Source organism: Argopecten irradians, chromosome 12 (genome assembly GCF_041381155.1).
Source record: "Argopecten irradians isolate NY chromosome 12, Ai_NY, whole genome shotgun sequence".
Lineage (NCBI taxonomy): Eukaryota > Metazoa > Mollusca > Bivalvia > Pectinida > Pectinidae > Argopecten > Argopecten irradians.
Window position 1 is genome coordinate 18771043 of NC_091145.1, and position 23655 is coordinate 18794697.

The 23655-nt window shown below is 35.0% G+C and overlaps 2 protein-coding genes across 2 annotated transcripts; one reads left to right on the forward strand and one right to left on the reverse strand.

Moving 5' to 3' along the window:
- Positions 1–6454: 6454 nt before the first annotated feature.
- Positions 6455–14930, reverse strand: LOC138335863 (phosducin-like protein). The gene is made up of 8 exons (XM_069285028.1): positions 14868–14930; positions 13587–13804; positions 12940–13065; positions 10428–10555; positions 10079–10181; positions 9776–9889; positions 8855–8979; positions 6455–8558 (listed from the first exon to the last, which is right to left on the reverse strand). The coding sequence occupies exons 2-8, from the start codon at positions 13773–13775 to the stop codon at positions 8438–8440; spliced, it is 906 nt and encodes a 301-aa protein (XP_069141129.1). The 5' UTR covers positions 13776–13804; positions 14868–14930; the 3' UTR covers positions 6455–8437.
- A 667-nt stretch (positions 14931–15597) lies between these two features.
- Positions 15598–18589, forward strand: LOC138336437 (peptidyl-prolyl cis-trans isomerase-like 1). The gene is made up of 4 exons (XM_069285942.1): positions 15598–15751; positions 17259–17413; positions 17637–17705; positions 18296–18589. Exons 1-4 carry the CDS (start codon positions 15681–15683, stop codon positions 18517–18519), a joined length of 519 nt encoding a protein of 172 aa, XP_069142043.1. The 5' UTR covers positions 15598–15680; the 3' UTR covers positions 18520–18589.
- Positions 18590–23655: the final 5066 nt, after the last annotated feature.

Sequence of the window (23655 nt, forward strand, 5' to 3'; positions counted from 1 at the left end):
ACTATTGGCGAATAGCAATAAATTAGAACATTTAATAATTATTTTTTGCGTGAGACAAATAATTTAAATATCCCCTTCTTTGTTTATATACATTACAGGTTCCAAATAAGGATACATTTATTTAATTTAACAGATTATCTGTTAAAACTAGGTTTGTGTGGCACCCGACACCACGCTATGCGGTACTGACATTTTCATCAAGCACAGGAAACAGGAAATTGTCGTTGCTGTATATTAATATTCTCGCCCGGTCCTTGCCTACCGATCGATTGGTTCCAATTGTTTCGATAATTTGACAATGTTATGTCCACAATATACGTATCCGATCAATACATCGGCTGATTGGTTTGGTTAGATAGGTTTAACGTCCTGCTAGGGTCATCTAATGACGGTGGTCACTATGTACAATGCACGGCGTGTGTGGATATCAGTATGTTTTGGGAGGCTGCGGTATATTTGTGTTGTGGTGTGTGGATGTCAGTATGTTTTGGGAGGCTGCGGTATGTGTGTGTTGGGGTGTGTGTGTCAGTATGTTTTGGGAGGCTGCGGTATATTTGTGTTGGGGTGTGTGGATGTCAGTATGTTTTGGGAGGCTGCGGTATATTTGTGTTGTGGTGTGTGATGTCAGTATGTTTTGGGAGGCTGCGGTATATTTGTTGGTGTGTGGATGTCAGTATGTTTTGGGAGGCTGCGGTATATTTGTGTTGTGGTGTGTGGATGTCAGTATGTTTTGGGAGGCTGCGGTATATTTGTGTTGTGGTGTGTGGATGTCAGTAAGTTTTGGGAGGCTGCGGTATGTGCGTGTTGGGGTATATGGTCAGTATGTTTCGGGAGGCTGCGGTTTATTTGTGTTGTGGTGTGTGGATGTCGGTATGATTGGGAGGCTGCGGTATATTTGTGTTGTGCTGTGTGGATGTCAGTATGTTTTGGGAGGCTGTGGTATATTTGTGTTGGGGTGTGTGGATGTCAGTATGTTTTGGGAGGCTGCGGTATATTTGTGTTGGGGTGTGTGGATGTCAGTATGTTTTGGGAGGCTGCGGTATATTTGTGTTGGGGTGTGTGGATGTCAGTATGTTTTGGGAGGCTGTGGTATATTTGTGTTGTGGTGTGTGGATGTCAGTATGTTTTGGGAGGCTGTGGTATATTTGTGTTGTGGTGTGTGGATGTCAGTATGTTTTGGGAGGCTGCGGTATATTTGTGTTGTGGTGTGTGAATGTCAGTATTTTTGGGAGGCTGTGGTATATTTGTGTTGTGGTGTGTGGATGTCAGTATGTTTTGGGAGGCTGTGGTATATTTGTGTTGGGGTGTGTGGATGTCAGTATGTTTTGGGAGGCTGTGGTATATTTGTGTTGGGGTGTGTTGATGTCAGTATGTTTTGGGAGGCTGTGGTATATTTGTGTTGGGGTGTGTGGATGTCAGTATGTTTTGGGAGGCTGCGGTATATTTGTGTTGGGGTGTGTTGATGTCAGTATGTTTTGGGAGGCTGCGGTATATTTGTGTTGTGGTGTGTGGATGTCAGTATGTTTTGGGAGGCTGTGGTATATTTGTGTTGTGGTGTGTGGATGTCAGTATGATTGGGAGGCTGTGGTATGTTTGTGTTGGGGTGTGTGGATGTCAGTGTATTTTTGGAGACTGTGGTATATTTGTGTTGGGGTGTGTGGATGTCAGTGTATTTTGGAAGGCTGTGGTATATTTGTGTTTGGGTGTGTGGATGTCAGTTTGTTTTGGGAGGCTGTGGTATATTTGTGTTGTGGTGTGTGGATGTCAGTGTTTTTTGGAAGGCTGTGGTATATTTGTGTTTGGGTGTGTGGATGTCAGTGTGTTTTGGGAGACTGCTGTATTTTTGTGTTGTGTCGCATTGTGATAGTGTGTTTTGGGAGGCTTCGGTATGTTAGTGTTGTATTTCCTTGCGATAGTGTGTTTTGGATGTCAGTTTGTTTTGGGAGGCTGCTGTATATTTGTGTTGCGTCGCCTTGTGTTAACTCTTGTCCTTATTTATAACGCTATCTCACTGAAGCATGCCGCCAAATCCACGTTATACTGACAATGATTAAATCAGTCGTGCCTTTGTGCTGAAATGAAGATTTCATCAAATCAAATTAATTTGAAGGATGAAAGCAAACCCAGAATAACATAGGTTTCTTCTTAAGATTAATCCATCAATTGATTTACTAAAATTGTGAATAAATAATTACCAATTATCTTTTAGGTCACCTGAGACGAAGTCTCAAGTGACCTATTCTAATCGCCTTTTGTCCGTCGTCGTGCGTCTTCTGTCGTGTGTTCGTAAACAATTTACATTTTCGACTTCTTCTCAAAAACCGCTGTAGCAATTTCAATGAAATTTTGCACAAACCTTCTAAGGCATATGGCCAATCAAAATTGTGAATTGTATGACCCTCGCCCCCCAGGGGGCTGTGGGAGGGGCCAAAAAGGGTAAAATTGACTAAAATTTCAGAAATCTTCTTCTCCACTCACAGATGTGGTAGAATCAAATACCCTCATAGATAGAAAGGCCTCAAGGCCAAATACAAAAATTGTTAATTATATGACTTTGGGGCCTCAGGTTTCCCCCTGGGGAAGTTTACTATAGTTTATATAGCGAAAACACATTTTGGAGCATTATTTGGTCATTTATAATAGAAAATTAGTCAAATGTTGTCAGAATTATCCCTATGAAATGGCCATTGAATTCTATTAACAAATTTTCCATGACTGACTCCCAGGGGCCTTAGGGGCGGGGCCAAAAGGGGTCAAATAGGCTAAAACTTCAAAAATCTTCTTCTGAAATTCTGGAAATTGTAGAATCAAATATTCTTCGTAGACGGAAAGGTTTTTCGGTCCTTTACAAAACTTGTGAATTATATGACACTGGGGCCTCCTGTTTCCCCCTGGGGAGGGGGTCAAGATAACTATAGTTTATATAGGAAAAACACATTCATGAATGTTATTTGCTTATTTTTCATAGGAAATTAGTCAAATTGGGTTAGAATATTTAGCCTAAGATAGCATTTTATCATCATATCCATATTTGTCCTGGCCGACCCCTAGGGGCCAGAGGGACGGGGCTAAAAAGGGTCCAATTTGCAAACTTTTCAAAAATCTTTATTCTGAATTCACAGATTCGATGAAATCAAATACTCTTCATAGATTGAAAGGTCTTAAGGCCCTTTACAAAATGTGTGAATTTCCTTGCCCGGGGATCTCAGATTTTCCCCTGGGGAGGGAGTCAAATTTACTATATACTATAGTTTATATAGGAAAACACATTTATGAACATTATTTGCTTAGTTTTAATAGGAAATGAGTCAAACTGGGTTAGAATTATTAGCCTGAAATAGCATTTTAATACCGTATCCATATTGATCCTGGCTGACTCCCAGGGACCAGAGGGCCGCGGCCAAAATGTCAAAATGGCTAAAATTTCAAAAATCTTCTTCTGAATTCACAAGTTCAATGGAACCTAATAATCTTCATAGATTAAAAAGTGAAATTTATAAAATTACTGACACTGACTGACTTCTAGTTTGGTTTTTGTTGTTTAACGTTGGCAAAGCAAATTGGAATTTTAAGCATAAGGTTTGGTAACATAATACACTATCATAATGAAAAACAAAAAATAAAATTCTTAAATATTCAACTATAAAGTTTATTCTAATTCATAAATACTTTTTTTACAGATTTGAACCAACTTTGCAATGCTTTTCTGTAGCAGCACTCAGGTGACCGTCAAGGCCTCTTGGGCCTCTTGTTTTCGTTATATTTGAATAAACAAACAAAAACGATCGATTCATATGTTCTTACAATAGCTTATATTGATAATGAAATTTGTTAATTACGATTTTCCATAGATGGCTATCAATATATTGCAAACATAGCGGTTAAAAGCAGATCTTTCAAATTTCTCCTGATATTGTTTGATTTGTTTTGTTTGTTTTCGCCATTAAATCGATTTCAATACCGAAAATAGTTATATATATATAAAGTGTTCAAAATTAAAACGGATACATTCTATGTATATAGTATTGTTGCTTATTATTAATACATACAAAGCGATATTCCCATTAGTTTCTAAATTAAAATCGTACAGCTATCTTTCAATCTTTTCCTTTGTGCTTTAATCAGTCAAAGAACAGTCTGATATATTAATATATAACAGTATTGTAACAGCATCACATTAAGAAAATCGATAAACAAACGTTAACACTCTTTTAACAGATAATTAGTAAGACGAAAGAGACATCAGTCAGATTGCATTGTGGTCACCTAGCTGGAAAACTCGTTTGAACGCGAACCATGATTAGATCGTGAGTTCGAGGCCCGGATAGGGCACGAGCAATTTTCAATAAGTTGTCATCCTTTGTTGAATTGTTTCTTTGATATGTCTAATTACTTAAACATTATGTATTTTTGTTGATACAAAGGTTTAATTTGGCCTGTTGAAATTGTACCTCGTTGGTGGGTTTTTTTAATTAACATTAATGTCTATCCAATTTTTAAATCCGCAATGTTATTCTTCGCGAACTTGTTGTGAAATGGAAATCGCGACATTTAATATAGCCACGAAAGAAAGTTTATTTACAGTAACCGTTTAAACCTAAACGATAACAATATAAGCTTTAAAGCAAACGTTTCTATAATCTATATGTTATCTATCTATTTCAGAACGTGTTTTCCTAATGTACAGTTAATACGTTTGATTATCTGATATATGAATTGCCCCCTTACATACTTTATCAGCTGTGGCTATGTTGTACTATACTAGCTTTGTATGTTTATCTACAACGTACACAGATTATTTTAGTATGCCGTTATGAACACGAATCCTGTTGGCATAAGATCATGTTCATCATGTACCCCATTTATATATATATTGGAAAAGCATTTGTATATATATATTTACATATGTATTGTTTTATGTTAAACAGAGATGTATATGAAATTGTTAAGCATCGTCCTACAGAAAGTTAACTTCATCTCAATTAAAAATTGTGAATGCAAAAACAAATCCGACCTACTGTGATAATTAAATATGCTTGTTAAAACATTATTCTAGTTTTGTTGTAGTTTTCCTTATAATAGTATACTATTGATGTGAACTTTGACATTTCTTTGATGTCAGGGTGTTCAGACTGAGGTCAAGGTCAAGGTCAGTATGTAGAGGCAAATAACATTGAATGAAATGTAAATATTGCTAATTAGTCATCATACTGCTTCTTAATGAGTAGATTTCAATAAATTAAAGACAGATGTGTGGTCTCTCTATCAAAAACAATTCTTATGGCCATGATTTTGGGAAAATGAAAATAAGGCATCAATTCTTTTAGAGTCACACATGACAGAACACCAAAGCGATATAGCAAAACGTCCTTATAAGCAGGTGTCCTTTGTACAGAAGTGTCCTTTATAGCAGGTTTTACTGTATGCTGTGTATTACTCACATCCTATTAACATTCTGGGTCAATTCGGGACGTGCAAGGTTTAGGTGGAAAAGTCAGTACATGGCAACAACCTAACATGTAATTCGAATTTGAAACCCTGAGTTGAAAGGCCAGTGATGCAATTGAAACACATTAACCACTTGGCCCAAACACATACTGTAATCAGGTATTATTGTTGGAAGTTTTACTTGATTACATTCTAATTAATGAGATTATAGCACTAGGGCCGTTTTCGTTTATTCGGAACAACCGGTTCGACCGTTGGTTAAAGTCATTATTTCAAGTATAAATCCTGACGGACCTGCAGTTTTTGATACAGGCCTGTGAGGGCTTTGCCAAGGCTCGTCTGAAACAATGTAAAATCACCAGGTCCGTCTTTAATTAATAAACGAACAACTAGGTCCAACCAGCCAAACCGTATAATCGAAAACGGTCTAGCATGCTACTTAACATCTGATCTTGGTAAGGCCCGTCAATTCTTTTTAAGTTTTAGGAAAGATTGACAGATCCGGTGTTCAATGTCCTATCCCACAAGTCAATGCTGTATAGTTTGTGGCCAGAGAGAGAGTGGTGACTCGTGGTTTTCAATGATGCACAATTAGCTAGCTAGAGCTATCCAAAACTGCTGTAAACTTTGAAAGGTTGGTATTTCTAAACATTTTCTTCCACATGATTTATGAAATGATATTGTAACACATCAAGTAAATATTTCTTGAATCAAGTTTTCGATGACTAGTATGAGGTGTACATTGTCAGCTTTTAATCAGACAAATGGCCAGGTAGCACAAGTACACAAACGTGTTAAATGTGTAGGAAGTGGCTTCAAAATGAAAGTCAAAGATCGACAGCTGATGTTATTTCAGCATTGCTGAAGTATACAACACTATGCTAGACTGAAATGACTAGATCACGCTACTCTTTGCCCAATACCTGGTCATATGTGCACGAGAGTCTAAATGCACCATTGTCTTGATTTTGGGCCCACTGAGGAAAAATAATGAGCAAGATATTGATCAACATGAATATGTATATTGTTTATTAAAACAAAAATGATAAAATGTCTCATTGGAAATGAAAGAAGTTTTCGTAAATTCACAGTATAATTTTCCCAGAAAAATCAAATTTTTGTCAGAAAACTATTGAAACGATACCAAGAGATCAGAATTACTGACAACAATTTTACCAACAAAATACATTTTGATTAACATAAATGTGTTCATCCTCCATTTTAAACACAATATCAAACATATAAAAATAAACAAAATGGTCTTGTTTACTGCTTTAGCTCATTCCTCCCTGAAGACACATTTGAACTTTTCTAATTCAAAGGCTAGCAGAGTTCATTGTGAATTTTAGGGGTCAATGAGTTAAAAGTAATATAGATTATTAAAATGATATTTAACAAAAATCTTAAGATACACCATTGTTTCAGACACGCTATAAATGCAAGGGATGTTACTAAATGTATGTAATCAGTATGTACAATGTATAAACATTTAAACAATATCAAAATTGACATTTACAATAAATAATGTTATCAAATATATAAATAAACCACAAACTTATTCAGTTCTTTTCATTTTCTTCTTCAAATGATATAACTAAACAATCACCTCTTTTTTCTTATCTTACAGCTTGCACACTGACAAATGAGTTTCAACTCCATTCATTAACAGTTAATTTTAACAGAACCCGCTCCTATTATTTCCCTATATTTGAGGGTTAGTGTATAATTCCGAAGCCTGCTCGATAACACATTTATTTTTTCTAGCAACTTTACTGAGCCTGCTCAATAATAAATTTCCATAGATTTTGGCATTGGTTTCTAACCTTAGATTTGAGTGTTGTTATTTTCAGAGTCTGCTCAACAATAAGTTTCCTCAAACTTGAGGGTTGGTTTACTACATTAAATTTCAGTTGATTTCAGAGATGTTTGATCTCATCAATGATACATACATGGTATGCTTAGCCTATTATACACATACAATGTATTTTGAAGCTCTGCAATACACTTCATTTTTTCTAATTTTTAAAAATCTTTTGTGTGGTGATAGTAAATCACAGGGAATTTGACACAGTTATTGGTATTAAAAATACTGTATTATGGCATCTTGTTTTCAAAAATGGAATACAACATTCAAATTTAGAAAATCATGTAAATCTTCATTTAAAGTGTTGCTTTTAGTTTTGATATGGAGCGAAATGAAGAATGAAGCTCCATAAAAGTCCCAAGCATAGGGAGATTCCATGTCCTTCTTAACTTCCATAAAGGAAGCAAATTAACTCCTCTTTCTATGTAGGCAGACATGTACATGTTGTCCCTTTTAACTAAAATTTCATAAACCACTCTTCCTATAAGATATCTTATTCCTTCTAACAGATTAATCGACCAATCACAACACATGTATAACAGATAAATCGACCAATCACAACACATGTCTAACAGATTAATCAACCAATCACAACACAAGTGTAACAATTAATCGACCAATCACAACACTTGTGTAACAGATTAATCGCCCAATCACAACACTTGTGTAACAGATTAATCGACCAATCACAACACATGTGTAACAGATTAATCGACCAATTACAACACATGTGTAACCGACTAATTGACCAATCATAACAAATGTGTAACAGATTAATTGACAAATAACAACACATTATAATGCTTGATAGTTTCAAAACATTTACCTTAAAGTTTAAAAATTGAATTCCAAAAGAAGGAAATTCTCAAACAGAAGATTTTTTTTTCTGATGAAATTGTTTGACCTTTTTTTTAATGGCACCTTAAAGTATAAGAAATAAGCCACGTAGTACAAAGAATAACTGTATAATACAGTTAGTTGTACACTTATTTTCCCCTTTACTATTACATTCTATAGTAAATTCATAATGAAGATACAAAGGTCATTCTCAGTCCACACCTCTGATCTCTGTAAATATTGCACTTTACATATATATATAAACGCTGCTGGTCCCACCCCTTGGTGTTAATCTAGTTCAAATTCACTACCACTGTCCTCGTCCTGTTGGAGTTTACCCCGTAGCTCTCCTGTATTTGAATCCTTGATTGCCTGGTTAACAATGTCGTTTGACGGTAACAGTCCAAAACTACAACAAATCAACCATAATTCTCCATAGTAGTACATATTACCTCAACAATTAGAGTGACCAAGATAGACAGTCACCATTGAAAACTTTTGACTAGCTTGAAATGTGTGCTTAAAAGTAGAGAGCTTCTACAACATGGTAGTTATTCAAAATAGTTAAAACAAATCCTCTCTTTTGAGCCATTTTATAGTTTAGATTCAAAAGTTTAAATTTCAAATAATTTAATAATCTTAAAGAAACAAATAATTCAATAATTTTAAAGAAACAAATTCTCTGCAGATGTGTGATCTACTCACTCATACAGGAAACTTTCTACATCAGAAGAAAAGAAATCTTTGCCCAGCTCCTCTGTCAACTTAACAAAGTTCCCGATGAGTTCTCCCCCTTTATAAGCTAGCAATGCTGGCACACCCATTTTTGCCTGAAACACAATAGTTTTGAAGTCTTAGGATTATTTTCTATCTGACTGCACTTTTTGCATTGCAATAAAGTATATTGAAAGATATTTAGAAATAACAGAAAAGCAGGAATGAAAATAGTTTTATAAAGTTAATTAAAATCTTGTGACGAAATTTGATGATAAATCTATCATTTTCTTTATGGTAAAATATATGAAAATATCCTAGCTATATAGCTACATTAAATGATTGACAAATGACTTCTCTGATGGCATTAACCCACTAAACATAGATTTTTACATGAAAGTTTTGTACATCTCTGTTAAAGTTGCAAAGAATGTATAGAGGAAAAATCAAGAAAAAGTTATAATAAACAAAATGCAACATTAATAGAGGTGACAGTAAGTGGCATCCACCGTATACTGTATTCACCGTAATTAGCACCCAGGGTGCTTAAATAATTGTAACAAAGGGGACGCTTACTAATGAACCAAAATGTAAGTTGTGGGTGAAAAAAGTCAGCAATATTTTTAATCTTTCTGTATCATGGTACATTAATCTGCTACAGTAAACATGCGTATGTCTTTTATCCTTTGAGACGCATTATCATGTCATGATTCACATATAAAAGACTCCCAAGTTCATGTAATATGGGATACAATGCTGATGTTAGAGCATCACATGATGTAAAACATTGTTAAATCCATAGGATGGGGACATTTATACAACTTCAACTCTTCTCCATAAAAGGAAATGGGCGCTTATAGGGGGAGGGGCGCTAATTACTGCGAATACGGTAGGTATATCAAGTTTACTTACAAACTTAATACTCAGCTGGGTCTCTGATGCTTTGATCTTACAGAACTTTACCGAAGGATAGTCCTTGGCCAGACAAGCTAAACATCCATTCATTGCCTCACATGCCGGCACCTTCTGAAGAGGAAAATATTAAAATAAATGAAACCATGCATGATTGTTCACCTTTATACTAAAATGTGATAAACTACAGTCTACTTTGTTTTTTTTATATTAACCATGATTGTATTTAGTGATAATATAAAATATTCACATACCAGGCTAAAACTTTTAATTTTGACATTTTATATATATTTGGCAACTTACATCTTCATACAAATGAATGATAACTGTGACTTGTGGAAGTTCTTTGTCAATGGCTTCCACAAAACTGTCGGAGTTCAGATCTACAACGCTTCCAAATTTTGGCCTGTTTACATGGAAAAAAGACAAATTTTTAATAAGTACATTATTGTAAGTACAAACTATACAAATCAATGCCTTTGATGAAATAACAAAAGAAAATACACCAACAAATCAATTTTAGCTACTGTATAAAGGGAGGTAAACAGTACTTAATTTGTATGATGTCACACACACTCAAGAAACCTTAAAAGTGTATGAAAACTTTTAAAACCTAAGGGTGATATACTTCAGGTATAAAGTAAATACTAACACATTCTGAAGAGCTTTCCTCATTTCTTCCAGACGCTTCATTCGATATTCTTTCAAAAAATCATCCTCTAATTCTTCAAGTTCCTGAAGAAGTTCCTCATCTTTCTGTTTTTCTTTTTCATCATCTAACTGTAAATTAATCATTCAATCATGTTTACTTTATCAATAAATTTCACTTCTGCCAAAATCAATTAGATCCATCAATCATAGGGCCTGGTTGTTCAAATTATAATTAAGCTAACAACGTCTTAAACCATAGTTAGCTATAAACATATATATACATATTTTAGCGTTCTGCCGAACAGCATGGATACATTTTTGTAGATCCGGCCTTCGGCTGCCACTTGCTGAAGGGAAAATTGCGCTCCATTTTGCTATATAGTTTAATATTTTTCTAATTTGTCCCGCATTACCGTTCGTATCCCATTATGTAATCGTGTTCTTTTTGTCTGTCTTGATAAAGGGGCAAATCACCTCGAAAATTTGACAATTTTGTTTTGTCCACACGGTTGGAATTACTTCCTTGTCCCATTTATATATATATAGTGGGTCATTGAGATTTACATAACGATGTGATAAATGAATCATAGTTTTGAACAACGGAGCACAATACAGGTGTACAGATATCAGAAAGTAAAATTATCCAATTCAAAATCTATCACGACCATTATAACTATCATGATATTTTCTATGTACCATATTCGACCCAATTAGAGCTTCTCCCCCTTTTTTAGACTTCTATTTCACTTACTTCAAATTAAATGCTGACTGAAATGATTAAAACTGTGTTGGTTTCTACTGATATTTTTTTGAAAATTGATTGAATAATGGCTTACTTTGAAGATTAATTTTATGAAAGACTAGTCATTATTTGTTTCTATTAAAGGATCTGTGCAGTCAAAAATGATAATTTCAGTTAATGCTGGAAATGACTTTATTAGCATGTGTAGAAACCTCTCCGTGTCGGGCACGACCGGAATAACCTGTAAGCCGTCGATATTGAGGTCAAATTTTCTGACCGCCTGATTATGCATATTTTCTAGCCCTAAACCGGAAGCGACGTTATAATAGTCCGTGGCTTATAGCTGTACTATAACTTATGAGCTATCACTTATATCGACGATCACAGGAAAAGCCAATCAACTATTTTTTATGACTACTTTTGAGTGAAGTTAATCGTACAATAACTTTGGCTCGAATGTAAATAACTAAAAATGTGAAATTTGATGTTTCAAATACTCTAATTTATGCTCTAATTCCTGGTATCTTCGTATATTTATGAAAGAAAATCCACACAGAAATAAAAGTTTTGTTTTTTTTTGTCGAGGAGTTCAGCAACGAATAAGCTTTAATTAGATCATATTTTCCCATAGTCTCTATCTCTGATAGATTGTGAATTGCAAAGTTTGTGACTGTAAAATGAAATTTTACGTGACAATTAAAGAAACCCTTGATTAAAGCATCAAGGGTGTGATGCTTGATGTACGCACACACTGATGATTGATCATTACAAACATTGTGTTGTGTGTTGGTTCTAAGAACTATTTCAACTAAAGGTTTAACCTTAAAAACTATTCCAGTCAAGTACTGCAATTACAGCTAAGGTATTAGTAAGAATTCTAAGCATGTATTTTCACCGATTCGAATCTACATGAATAGTCATATATGAAGGGTTACAGCACTACCACATTAAATATACTTATTTAAATATCACTAAGTATATTTTTAAAAAGGTACAAGATATTATATCTATTTATAATGCCTGTATACAAGTAATTTCATTTTTCATTTTAACACTTTATGTGGTTACTTTTTGGATTATACGATGAATGTTCATATATCATACTATTTAAATCTCGGTATGATATACAAAAGGATCGACAATGAATACAATGTATAATGATTTAAGGATTTAGTATAATTTTGATATATTGAATGTATATCTGCACTTATACTGTAATTTAGAATTATACATCAGAAATATCATTGATTATTTATGCATTTTAGTAAACATTATGGATAAAGATTCAAAGGCAACAATACAGATATACATATTATTTTCGGTATAAGTTCCGTACTGTTACTCCAATATAACATAACTGATAACCGTCCATATTTAATTTTTACTCAAGAACTGTGCCGTGTTTGCATTGTTATGGCAGAAGTTTGATATAAAAACACCATTCTAGATTAATTCATGCCTTTTTTGTGACTTTACTCGTAAGAAGATAGTGTTACATTATACTGTTTTTATTACACAGAAATTTACATAATATGCTATCTAAAACTCAGTCCAGACTGATTCGAACATCATTTTGATATCGCTATCAAATTGGACTGATTATCTAATCTAAAGTTAGATATATGCTTATAATTTTGTTTGAATATTTGAAATGGTGTAAATGGAATGTTTTGAACAGTCATGGTAGAATTATGACAAGAATATTTGGGCCATGATAATTAGTTTAACAGCTTAACACACCAACTAAGCAAGTTCTGTATCATTCACTTACATGAGATCGACAAGTCATGGACAATTTTTTCATCAATGCTAACTTTTCCTTTTCCTGCGCTTCCCTCCTTTCACTTTCTAAACGCTTGAATTCTCTCCAGTCATTAATTACACCCTTTGGACCCGTCTGAAACAAAATTGAGAGAGATCTCAGAGATGTCATAAATCAATGACTGATAATTTTTCAGAATGGGAAAGACAGTGTCCTCCCCTTCTCCTTCCCACTGCCTTAATTGACAGAAGCAAGCATAAACAATTCTAGCTGCAATGATGTAGCTCTGAACAACTTCTGACAGTTGGGAGTGGAGGCAAGGTATGATTATTCCTTTTAAAACAATTCCTGAACATTTGTATCTATAACTAAATATACATATGGATCAGATCTTATATAATGCCAACCATTAAATCATCTGATAAAATTAAGGTAGTTTTCTAATTTCTTTTCTTTGAGACCATTTTGAACCTGTATGCATCTTCAAGTACATGTACTCACTAAAATTCATACTTTTTCACTTACAAAATGTACAAGATAAAAATGAAAGCATACTTTCAGAAAGAAACTATTTGACTAGCTAATTGTCTAGGTAAACATATGCTTCCATCTAGATTTTTGAGGGTTTGATCCTAGGTAAATAGACAGTTGATTACATTAGTAGAATATCCCTGATATTCCTGTATCTCTGGTTCTGGAATGAACTTTGGTCCCTTTATGGTTTTCCTTTCGTCTTCCTCTGGGTCTGAGCCTCTGTTGTCCTCCTCATCTCCCTCATCCTCACTACTGCTACAGTAGTTGTTTACCTTCTCTCCCAAAATCTTGTCGTCTAAACTGAGAGCCATGATATCGATGTGAATAGGCCTTTAGAAATCTGAAGACAGGAAGGAATGAGTTCAAGATATATATACATAATTACATATATATGTATATTAAATAGTAAATTGCCCAGAGGCTATATACAGTGTTACTGGGTGTCATTGTGTATATATATGTAATATTTATTTATGTATTTGGTTTATATACATAAGCTACTGTTGTTGCAGAAAAGATATCCCCATCTGATTGAATGAAGGTGATATCTTTTCTGCTACAACAGTAGCTAGGTATACATGTGCAACTATAGCTAGCTTAGCTATTTGACAATTATAATTAGACAAATACAAAATGTATCAATTTGAAGTACATGTAGGCCTATAAAAAGGGCATAAGTAATTGAACCTGGTACATGTACACAGTCAGGCAGGAAATTATAATTAGTTGATGATTATAATAATTTCAAATCATAGCACATTTTTCAGATAATAGACGATGAAAATCCTAAAATTTAATTACCATAGTCTGATAATGAAAAACAAAAGATTGAAACATGAAAGTATTGTTGATACTGAGTATAGAATTTTCAGGAATAGATCTATATATACATGTACATTTTACTTTTTGGGAAAATGGCTATACACATTGAAGGAAAATAACAAAATATGGTGGTTCATTTTCGGCCATGAAAAAAACACAAAAAAAGACCTGGGCCGTTTTCGTTTATTCGGAACAACTGGTTCGACCGTTGGTTAAAGTCATTATTTCAAGTATAAATCCTTACGGACCTGCAGTTTATGATACATCTACATTATAAGGATCTAGAGAAATTGACGCTGACGTCGCAGGATAACAACGCAGACATCAAGATCTACTTGGACGGTAGGCCTACTCGGCCAAAAGGAAATATCCACTTTAGCAGAAACATCTGACTTTAGCCATCTGTTTCAGCATGCGCAACCATAGACAGTTGGTTATACAGCTAACAGCTTCTTGATTATTCATGACATCATGAATTAAAACACTCAACACGAGTTTGCTGAATACTATGATTGTGAAACACTTCTGCTATTTAAAGCTTCAATGTTATTCCAAACGTGATTGACACATAAATTACCAACCGATTGTTGAAGGAGGTTTTAGCTTCTTTATGCCGCCATTGATACAGAGCTAGCAATTAGTACGAAAATATATTACATTTTTTTCGAAGTAAATTTCTATATGAAAATATTCATAAGTTTCTATGCATAAATATAAAAAAATACATAAATGATAAGATTATATGTGTAGTTAATAACAATTTCATCCAAAACTAAATTTGGTGGGAATACGAAACTAAACAAATATCATGAAAGGTTCACTTGTCCCAATGAATGAGTGCTGGACTAACTAGGTTCTCTAGCATCAAAATAAACTGAGGCATGGCGCTCACTTCAAGTTCTGGAATACCCAACAAATCATAGCCATCTGTTTCAGCATGCGCAACCATATCACAGCTAACAGCTTCTTGATTATTCATGACATCATGAATTAAAACACTCAACACGAGTTTGCTGAATACTATGATTGTGAAACACTTCTGCTATTTAAAGCTTCAATGTTATTTCAAACGTGATTGACACATAAATTACCAACCGATTGTTGAAGGAGGTTTTAGCTTCTTTATGCCGCCATTGATACAGAGCTAGCAATTAGTACGAAAATATATTACATTTTTTTCGAAGTAAATTTCTATATGAAAATATTCATAAGTTTCTATGCATAAATATAAAAAAATACATAAATGATAAGATTATATGTGTAGTTAATAACAATTTTCATCCAAAACTAAATTTGGTGGGAATACGAAACTAATAAAATATCATGAAAGGTTCACTTGTCCCAATGAATGAGTGCGACTAACTAGGTTCTCTAGCATCAAAATAAACTGAGGCATGGCGCTCACTTCAAGTTCTGGAATACCCAACAAATCATGGCAGCCATCAAATATCACTTTGGAAACAAGGTAAGGAAACAGTATATAGGTGAAATGATACATAATCTAGTCTTAGCGACATCGCGTATACTTACATGAGTGATTCACAACAGTGATGCCGGTATTAACGACACTTCGTCCAAAACATTTTGTATTATTTCAATACGGGACGAATGGTCTAATCACAAAAAAAATCTCTGAACAATCTCTACATTGTATATTATGTTCTATGCATAGGTCTAAGGTTGGGGTATTGTGTGAATAAGAAGAAAAAGGATACACGAATGTACAATGTATATCAATTAAATTGTAAATTATCTCCCTAGCCTGACACCAGGTTATATCGTTTTTCTACAAATTAATTAATGTAGTACGACGAGAAAGCACAGGTTATCTTCCTTACACACACGCGCCCAACACCAGTTCAGTATGGTGGATCCAGATTATCTCCCTTACTATGTAATAGGTGCCTATCATCAGTTCAATATGGTAGGCCCAGGTTATCTCCTTTACACACATGTACAGGTGCCTATCATCAGTTCAATATGTTGGGCCCAGATTATCTCCCTTACACACAGGTGCCTATCTAAGTTCAATATGGTAAGCCCAGATTATCTCCATTACACACAGGTGCCTTTAAGTTCAATATAAGTAGGCCCAGCTTATCTCCCTTACAAAGGAGTCTGCCACGCGTTCAATATGTTAGACCCAGGTTATCTCCGACTCCCTTACAAAGGAGTCTGTCAACAGTTCCATATGTAAGACCCAGGTTATCTTCCTTACATTGGAGTCTGTCACCAGTTCAATACAAAGGAGTCTGCCACCAGATCGGTATGTGAGACCAAGGTTATCTCCCTTACAACCGGGTCTGTCACCAGTTCAATATGGTGGACCAAGGTTATCTCCCTTACAAAGGAGTCTGCCACCAGTTCAATATATTAGACCCAGGTTATCTCCCTTTCAAAGGAGTCTGTCACCAGTTCATTGTGGTGGACCCAGGTTATCTCCCTTACAAAGGAGTCTACCGCCAGTTCAGTATGTTAGACCCTGGTTATCTACCTTACAATGGAGTCTGTCACCAGTTCAGTATGTGAGACCAAGGTTAACTCCCTTACAAAGAAGTCTACCGCCAGTTCAATATGTATGACCCAGGTTATCTCCATTACAATGGAGCCTGTCATCAGTTCAATATGGGGGACCTAGGTTATCTCCCTAACAAAGGAGTCCACCACCAGTTCAGTATGCAATACCAAGGTTATCTCCCTTACAATCGAGTCTGTCACCAGTTCAATATGGTAGGCCCAGCTTATCTCCCTTACAGAGGAGTCTACCGCCAGTTCAGTATGTTAGACCCTATTAGTTATCTCCCTTACAATGGAGCCTTTCATCAGTTCATTATGGTGGACCCAATGCAAGTTATCTCCCATGCAAAGAAGTCTGTCACCAGTTCAATATGATGAGTCCAGGTTATATCCCTAGTCCCTATATATTGCCAAACATTTATATTTATATTATTAAATAATTTCTCCTTTTCTAGTATGGGCACTATTATTCTGGAGTTGTACTGGAAACATGCACCAAACACATGTAGAAATTTTGCTGAATTGGCCAGAAGAGGATATTACAATGGAACGAAATTTCACAGAATTATTGGGGACTTTATGATACAGGGTGGAGACCCCACAGGCACAGGTAAGACCATGTACAGTAGCACCATTATAATGTCCTTTTCAAATTTGAAAATTATAAATAATACCAGCTAACAAAAATATTACACTAGTGACATTTGCAAAAATTCAGGCAATTCATGTAATAAAAACGTGCAAGATCTAAAAAAAATCTGTGATTTAAGAGCACCTGTTTGAGATTATGTATAATTTGTGTATATACAAAGGATTTTATTGATTTATCTTAGGAAGAGGAGGAGCATCTATTTATGGGAAAGAATTTGATGATGAGATTGCAGATGATCTTAAACATACAGGTAAGTAATCCCCACCCACAATTTCTCAATATCATCAAGTTGAAACATATCTAATGAAATTATTTATAATAAAAAAATTATGTAATGTGAACATAGGATTTTACACAAATGGCTATTTTTATATGAAATTTAGTGAATTAGTTTAATAATTTGATTTGCCACAAGCCTTTAGGTGAGTAGTATATTGTATATCAAATTTGATAACAGGATCTCAATAAATTTGTTACATGTATCTGTCTGTGTCATATAGGCAAGAATTTAAGATTCTTTTTGTCAAATAGCTGTTTATTAATGGAAATTGGAAATACATGTACAGACAACACGTTCAATGTTATTTCTTCATAATCATAAGATACTTGAAATTTCGTCTTAGATGCCTTGCTATCTTTTAGTATATAAGAAAATCATGCAAAGTCACACATATTGAGTATAGTTATGAAATGATTGTGATGTCCCACACAGATTTGCTTTAAATACTCCAGGGGTGGATGCAACAACAGTGATAGTAACCCCTGGAATACCAAGGATTTATGACATGGTGAATATACACATTATGTGATAAATTGTAATCTCTCTCTTCCTTATTACAGGTGCTGGGATTCTGTCCATGGCTAACAGTGGCCCTAACACTAATGGAAGTCAATTCTTCATCACACTCGCCCCGACTCAATGGCTTGATGGCAAACACACAATATTTGGACGTGTATCATCTGGTATGCAAGTTGTACAGAGGATTGGATTTTGTGAGACTGATCAAAACGACAAACCTGTGGACGATATAAAAATCACAAAAGCTGTTGTGACTAACTCATGACCATTGTTTATTTTCATCATTATTGTCAGCATTTTATCATCAATAAAATCATTGTAGTACTCACTGTGAATGTAGAGTTATGCCCCTTTGTTTAGTTTCTACATGATAGGACTACATTAGCAGCAAGACTTCAGTATATTTATACACAGTAGCTAAACTGTTTAAAAAGGAACTATTCATTAATAAAATCAAACTTAAAAGTGTTTAAAGGGAAAGGTGTTAAATGATTAGAATTTTGAATTGAACTATAAAAGTGCTCAGGGAAAATGTTTAAAATGAACTTTCAAAAGTGTAAGTGAACAGCATTACAGAAGGAAGGCTCCTTAACTTAAGATCATTTCCGTAACCTTTGTTATGCTTTTTATGAAGAATTTATTAAGGAATTCCTTTAAGTTAAGGAATGTTGATGAAACTGGGCCCAGACCCTCCTCAATTCTCCAGTAGCCTCTGGACTATCTCATAGTAAAACTGAAGGCAGCTCAGAGGAAAAAATCTGAACCAATCAAAGGCCAGCAAAAAAATCCTTTGAAGATTACAGATGGACCGACGCCTGACTTCAAAGCCACACAGTCAACCACAGTGTACAGTTATCCAGGGGCGCAGGAAGCGGGGGTTCCCCAGGACGGAGGGGGAGGGGGGCAGACATGTCTTTTTGCCCCCCTCCCCATTTTTGCTGAGTAAAATGCTTTAAAAATGCACAATTGAAAGAAAAATGGTCCTCTTGCACATTTTTGTACTTCATTTTAGAAAATTTTCCGCTGCGGGGCGCATTACCAAAACGTTCCAGCACGTAATGTTCAAATCTTTAATAATGAAAATTCAATACACACTAACTAGACTAAAAATGCCCACCAAGAAGGGATTTTACTATTTCAAAAAAATGCTTCTAAAAAGATAAATGTGTTTATATGTCTTAGCAAGACAATCAAATCATAATTATTTGAGTTACATTTTTTGTACACAACAATGTGCCTATGGTGTGAATACGGTATGTTCAGATCGAGCTGAGTTTCATAATGGTATGACGACACTCACAATTATCATTTCTAAATGCAGGTAACTTTAAAACGAAAAATTATCGTGTGAAGAACGCTTTAAAATCATCGAAATACATTGTAATACTCATCTCAGCCATTCCAAATCGTAATATTTTTTTCTCGGGCGAGACCCCCGCACCCCCAAATAACAAAATCTCGCGCCTTCAGCGCTCGCAAATTCATCAAAATACATCACAAAACTCGTCTCAGCCATTCTAAATCGTAATTTTTGCCGGGGGAGACCTCCGGACAAAATATATCGTAAATTTCGTCTAAGTCATTCTAAATCGTAATATTTTTTCCAGGGGATACCCCGGTAATCATTAATTTCCTGTTAGCAACGCCACTGTCTATAGGACAAGGATTATATATAATGAAATATGAAAAAAGTATATCAAGTATCTCCTGGGGAGGGGGGGGTGTTACGAAATATTTATTAAGGCATTATGTCGACATCATATAGGAAGATGTCGGCATAAACAGAAGAATATGTCGACTTACCACATGTACTGTACGATTCCAAGATAATTATATAGAAAGTCGGTAACTCGGCGACTAATCGTGTTTATGCTCGAGTGTGACACCGACTTGTCAGTTATTGATGTCGACATCTAAACTAAAAGATGTCAACATCTGGTTTTGAAAGTGGAAATCAAAGGCAACCATTTCAGGTACCATACAATTAAGGTTTTTATTTATTTGATTTCAAAAGTAAAAATTGTGACCCTGCACATCCCGGCCACGACGCAGCTGTATCCTGCGTGTCCATCCTCTTGGCCATAATCATTTATTAATATATATAACCGTGGGTTGAAAATTCGTTGAAAAGCTATGTGTGTTTTGTGGATTAGCATTCGTACCAAGTCCATGTGGTACATACCGTCCTATACTATATTAAAAGAATGAATAAAAATGCAAAACAATGATTTTTTCATGTTTTATTTTCTTGCGAATCACGAAAAATACCAGTTACATAATTTAAAAGCCATAAAGGTCACAGAACAGGTAAACAATACACATTGGAAAACCAGCTTTACTTGTTAGCTTGCCCTGTCTATATATATATATATACATATACGTAAATATTTACGTCCCTCAATACACTTATATAAAGGCACAACGAATTCTTGATACGGTTTTAATGGCCAGATTCAACATATGGGCTAAAAATCCTCCCGGGACGCGGTTTTAGCTTCAAACTCGGGATTAGCCCGAGATACTCTGCCCCTGACACCATCAATTTTTTGTAGTAAAAACGTAGTAAAAAAAGTCACATGCTTAATTAACCTCATTCATGCCATTGGCCGGAATATACAATTGGATTATGGGTAACTAGTGATCACGTGATTGTGTGTTTACTTCCAAATATGGTGATTGTTTGCTTGCCATTTCTTCGGAAAAAATGATTTTTTTGAAAATATTTATACTCCAAAATGTTATTAATATTGCATGCACATCATTTTGACTTGCACATATGTACTGTTTTAGTATAAATAATGAACTGAAATGAGCTATAAAACTGCCATTTCTTCGTTTTGTAAATAAATGATATAATGCGAATTGACCAATTCAATAGGTCTAACCGTCTAATCTAGGATCAGCGAAGATCGGCTACTCCCGGCTAAATTCGTAGAATTCTAAATTTATATCTATAAATATTATTACCTGCTATAGGTTTCAGAACAGATACATATAACACAGAGAAAATATGATCTTCGTCAAAGACCAAATTATATATACTAAATACCAGGTAAGAGAAATCACTATATTTGGAAGTAAACACATACTCATGTGATCACTAGTTACCCATAATACAATTCCATATTTATTTCGGCCAATGGCATGAATGAGGTATAAGCACGTGACTTGTTTCACTACGTTTGACTACAAAGAACGCGTGTTTTGTACCTTTTATGGGGAAAATCCCCCGCGGATCGTGGTTTCATTTCCAACATTTGAAATTGCTAAGCAATACTATCATATCATTGTTTAATTTCCAAATTCTTTCCAAACAAATGGTTAAGCTTCCGCGTAGCCAACTTAGCTTTTTGGGAATCTAATACATGTACTTGTACACATACTAAGGAAAATGATGTACATGCACGGGCTTATGTGCTAAATTGGGACCTACACATATATATGTGTAGGACCTAACTCATGCTTCGATAGGTCCCGTACGAAAATGCCTAGATACTACTGGTTATTAGTTTATCATTTGGTTTGCTTCATAGATTGAAAGGTCTCAAGGCCCTCTACTAATATTGTGAATTTCATGGCCTGGAGGAGAGGGTCAAATTTACCATAGTTTATATATGGAAACACATTTATGAACATTATTTGCTCAATTTTCATAGAAAATGTAGCAGGTCCTCCTGCACATTTTTGTACTTCATTTTAGAAAATTTTCCGCTGCGCGACGCATTACCTAAAACGTTCAAGCACGTAATGTTCAAATTTTAATAGACTAAAAATGTCCATCAAGGGATTATATTATTTCAAAAAATGCTTCTTAAAAGATAAATTTGTTTATATGTCTTAGCAAGACAATCAAATCATTGGTTTTTTGAGTTACATTTTTTGTACACAACAATGTGCCGATGGTGTGAATCCGGTATGTTCAGATCGAGCTTGGTTGCATAATGGTATGACGACACTCACAAATTACCGTGTTGAGAACGCTTTAAAATCATCAAAATACATTGTAAAACTCATCTCAGCCATTCCAATTTTTTTTTCTGGGGCGAGACCCCCGGACCCCCAAATAACAAAATCTCGCGCCTTCAGCGCTTGCAAATTCATCAAAATACATCATAAAACTCATCTCAGCCATTCTAAATCGTAATTTTTTTTCTCAGGGGGGGGGGGACACCCGGACCCATCAAACACCAAATTCTCGTGCCTTTGGCGCTCGCAAATTCAACAAAATGCATCGTAAAACTCATCTCTGCCATTCAAAATCGTACAATTTTTTTCCGGGGGAGACCCCCGGACCTCCCAAAAACCAAAATCTCGCGCCTTCGGCGCTCGCAAAATCATCAACATACATCGTAAAACTCATCATGATAACAAAAATTAAAGGCAACTGGGAGAACATTTGCCATACACAGATACAGATAGTAAGGATGAGAAACACATGAAACGTAGTGTAAAAAGATAATACAATTTAACAGAACACAGACACGGAAATCAGATTGAAGTAACATAAGCAACTGAATATCAGCTGAATATCAGCTCAAACAGAATAAACGTGTTTACAATTGGTACCATCCTCGATACTCCAGGGGTTACTACCACTGATCTTATATACACTCCTGGACTATCTCATAGTAAATCTGGAGGCAACAGAAGACAGGTAATTTGGTCCTTTGATGTACAATTGTATAACGGTACACTGTGGATGATTTGCTTTGAAGTTGGGCGTAGCTCTCTCTATAATCTTCAAAGAACGTCTCTGCAGGCATGTGATTGGTAATTTCTTCTCCTGAACTGCATCCAGTTTTATTATGATATAGTCATCTTGAAGTAAGTTAAGAACATTCAGAAATGAACTTGGATTTATATCGTTACTTAAAAAGTAGGATTGGGATTTTTTTCCATTTTATATTACAGTATTTCTCTATAAAGACAATCCCAGTAACTCTGATTTCCTTGTCTTTTATACCAGTTCACCCTTGTGATACTAGTGATTACTACTACTAACCCCTGTAATTATCGCCACCGATAGCGGCGATAAGGAATGAACAGGTCCATGATAGTTTGGCTTGTTACAATGAAGAGTTAACTTAAAACCTTGAAGTACGTGTATTATAAACTATTTCAGGGGGAAAAGTATCGACGAGATACATAATGTACGTGTACGAATGAACAATGTACAATGAATCGTGCAATGAATCATTACACATTACTGTACACCAAAAACATTACATCTACACTGTAGATACCTGTAACATCACACAAACGTTTAGTGGAATATAAATCAATGATACTAAAATGATAAGACAATTACATAATAACCAAAGACACCAATATCGCCCAACATGCAGGAATAATGAATGTGGTTCGTAATGTATGGAGGGGTTTGCCAGAATTGTGTCTTAAG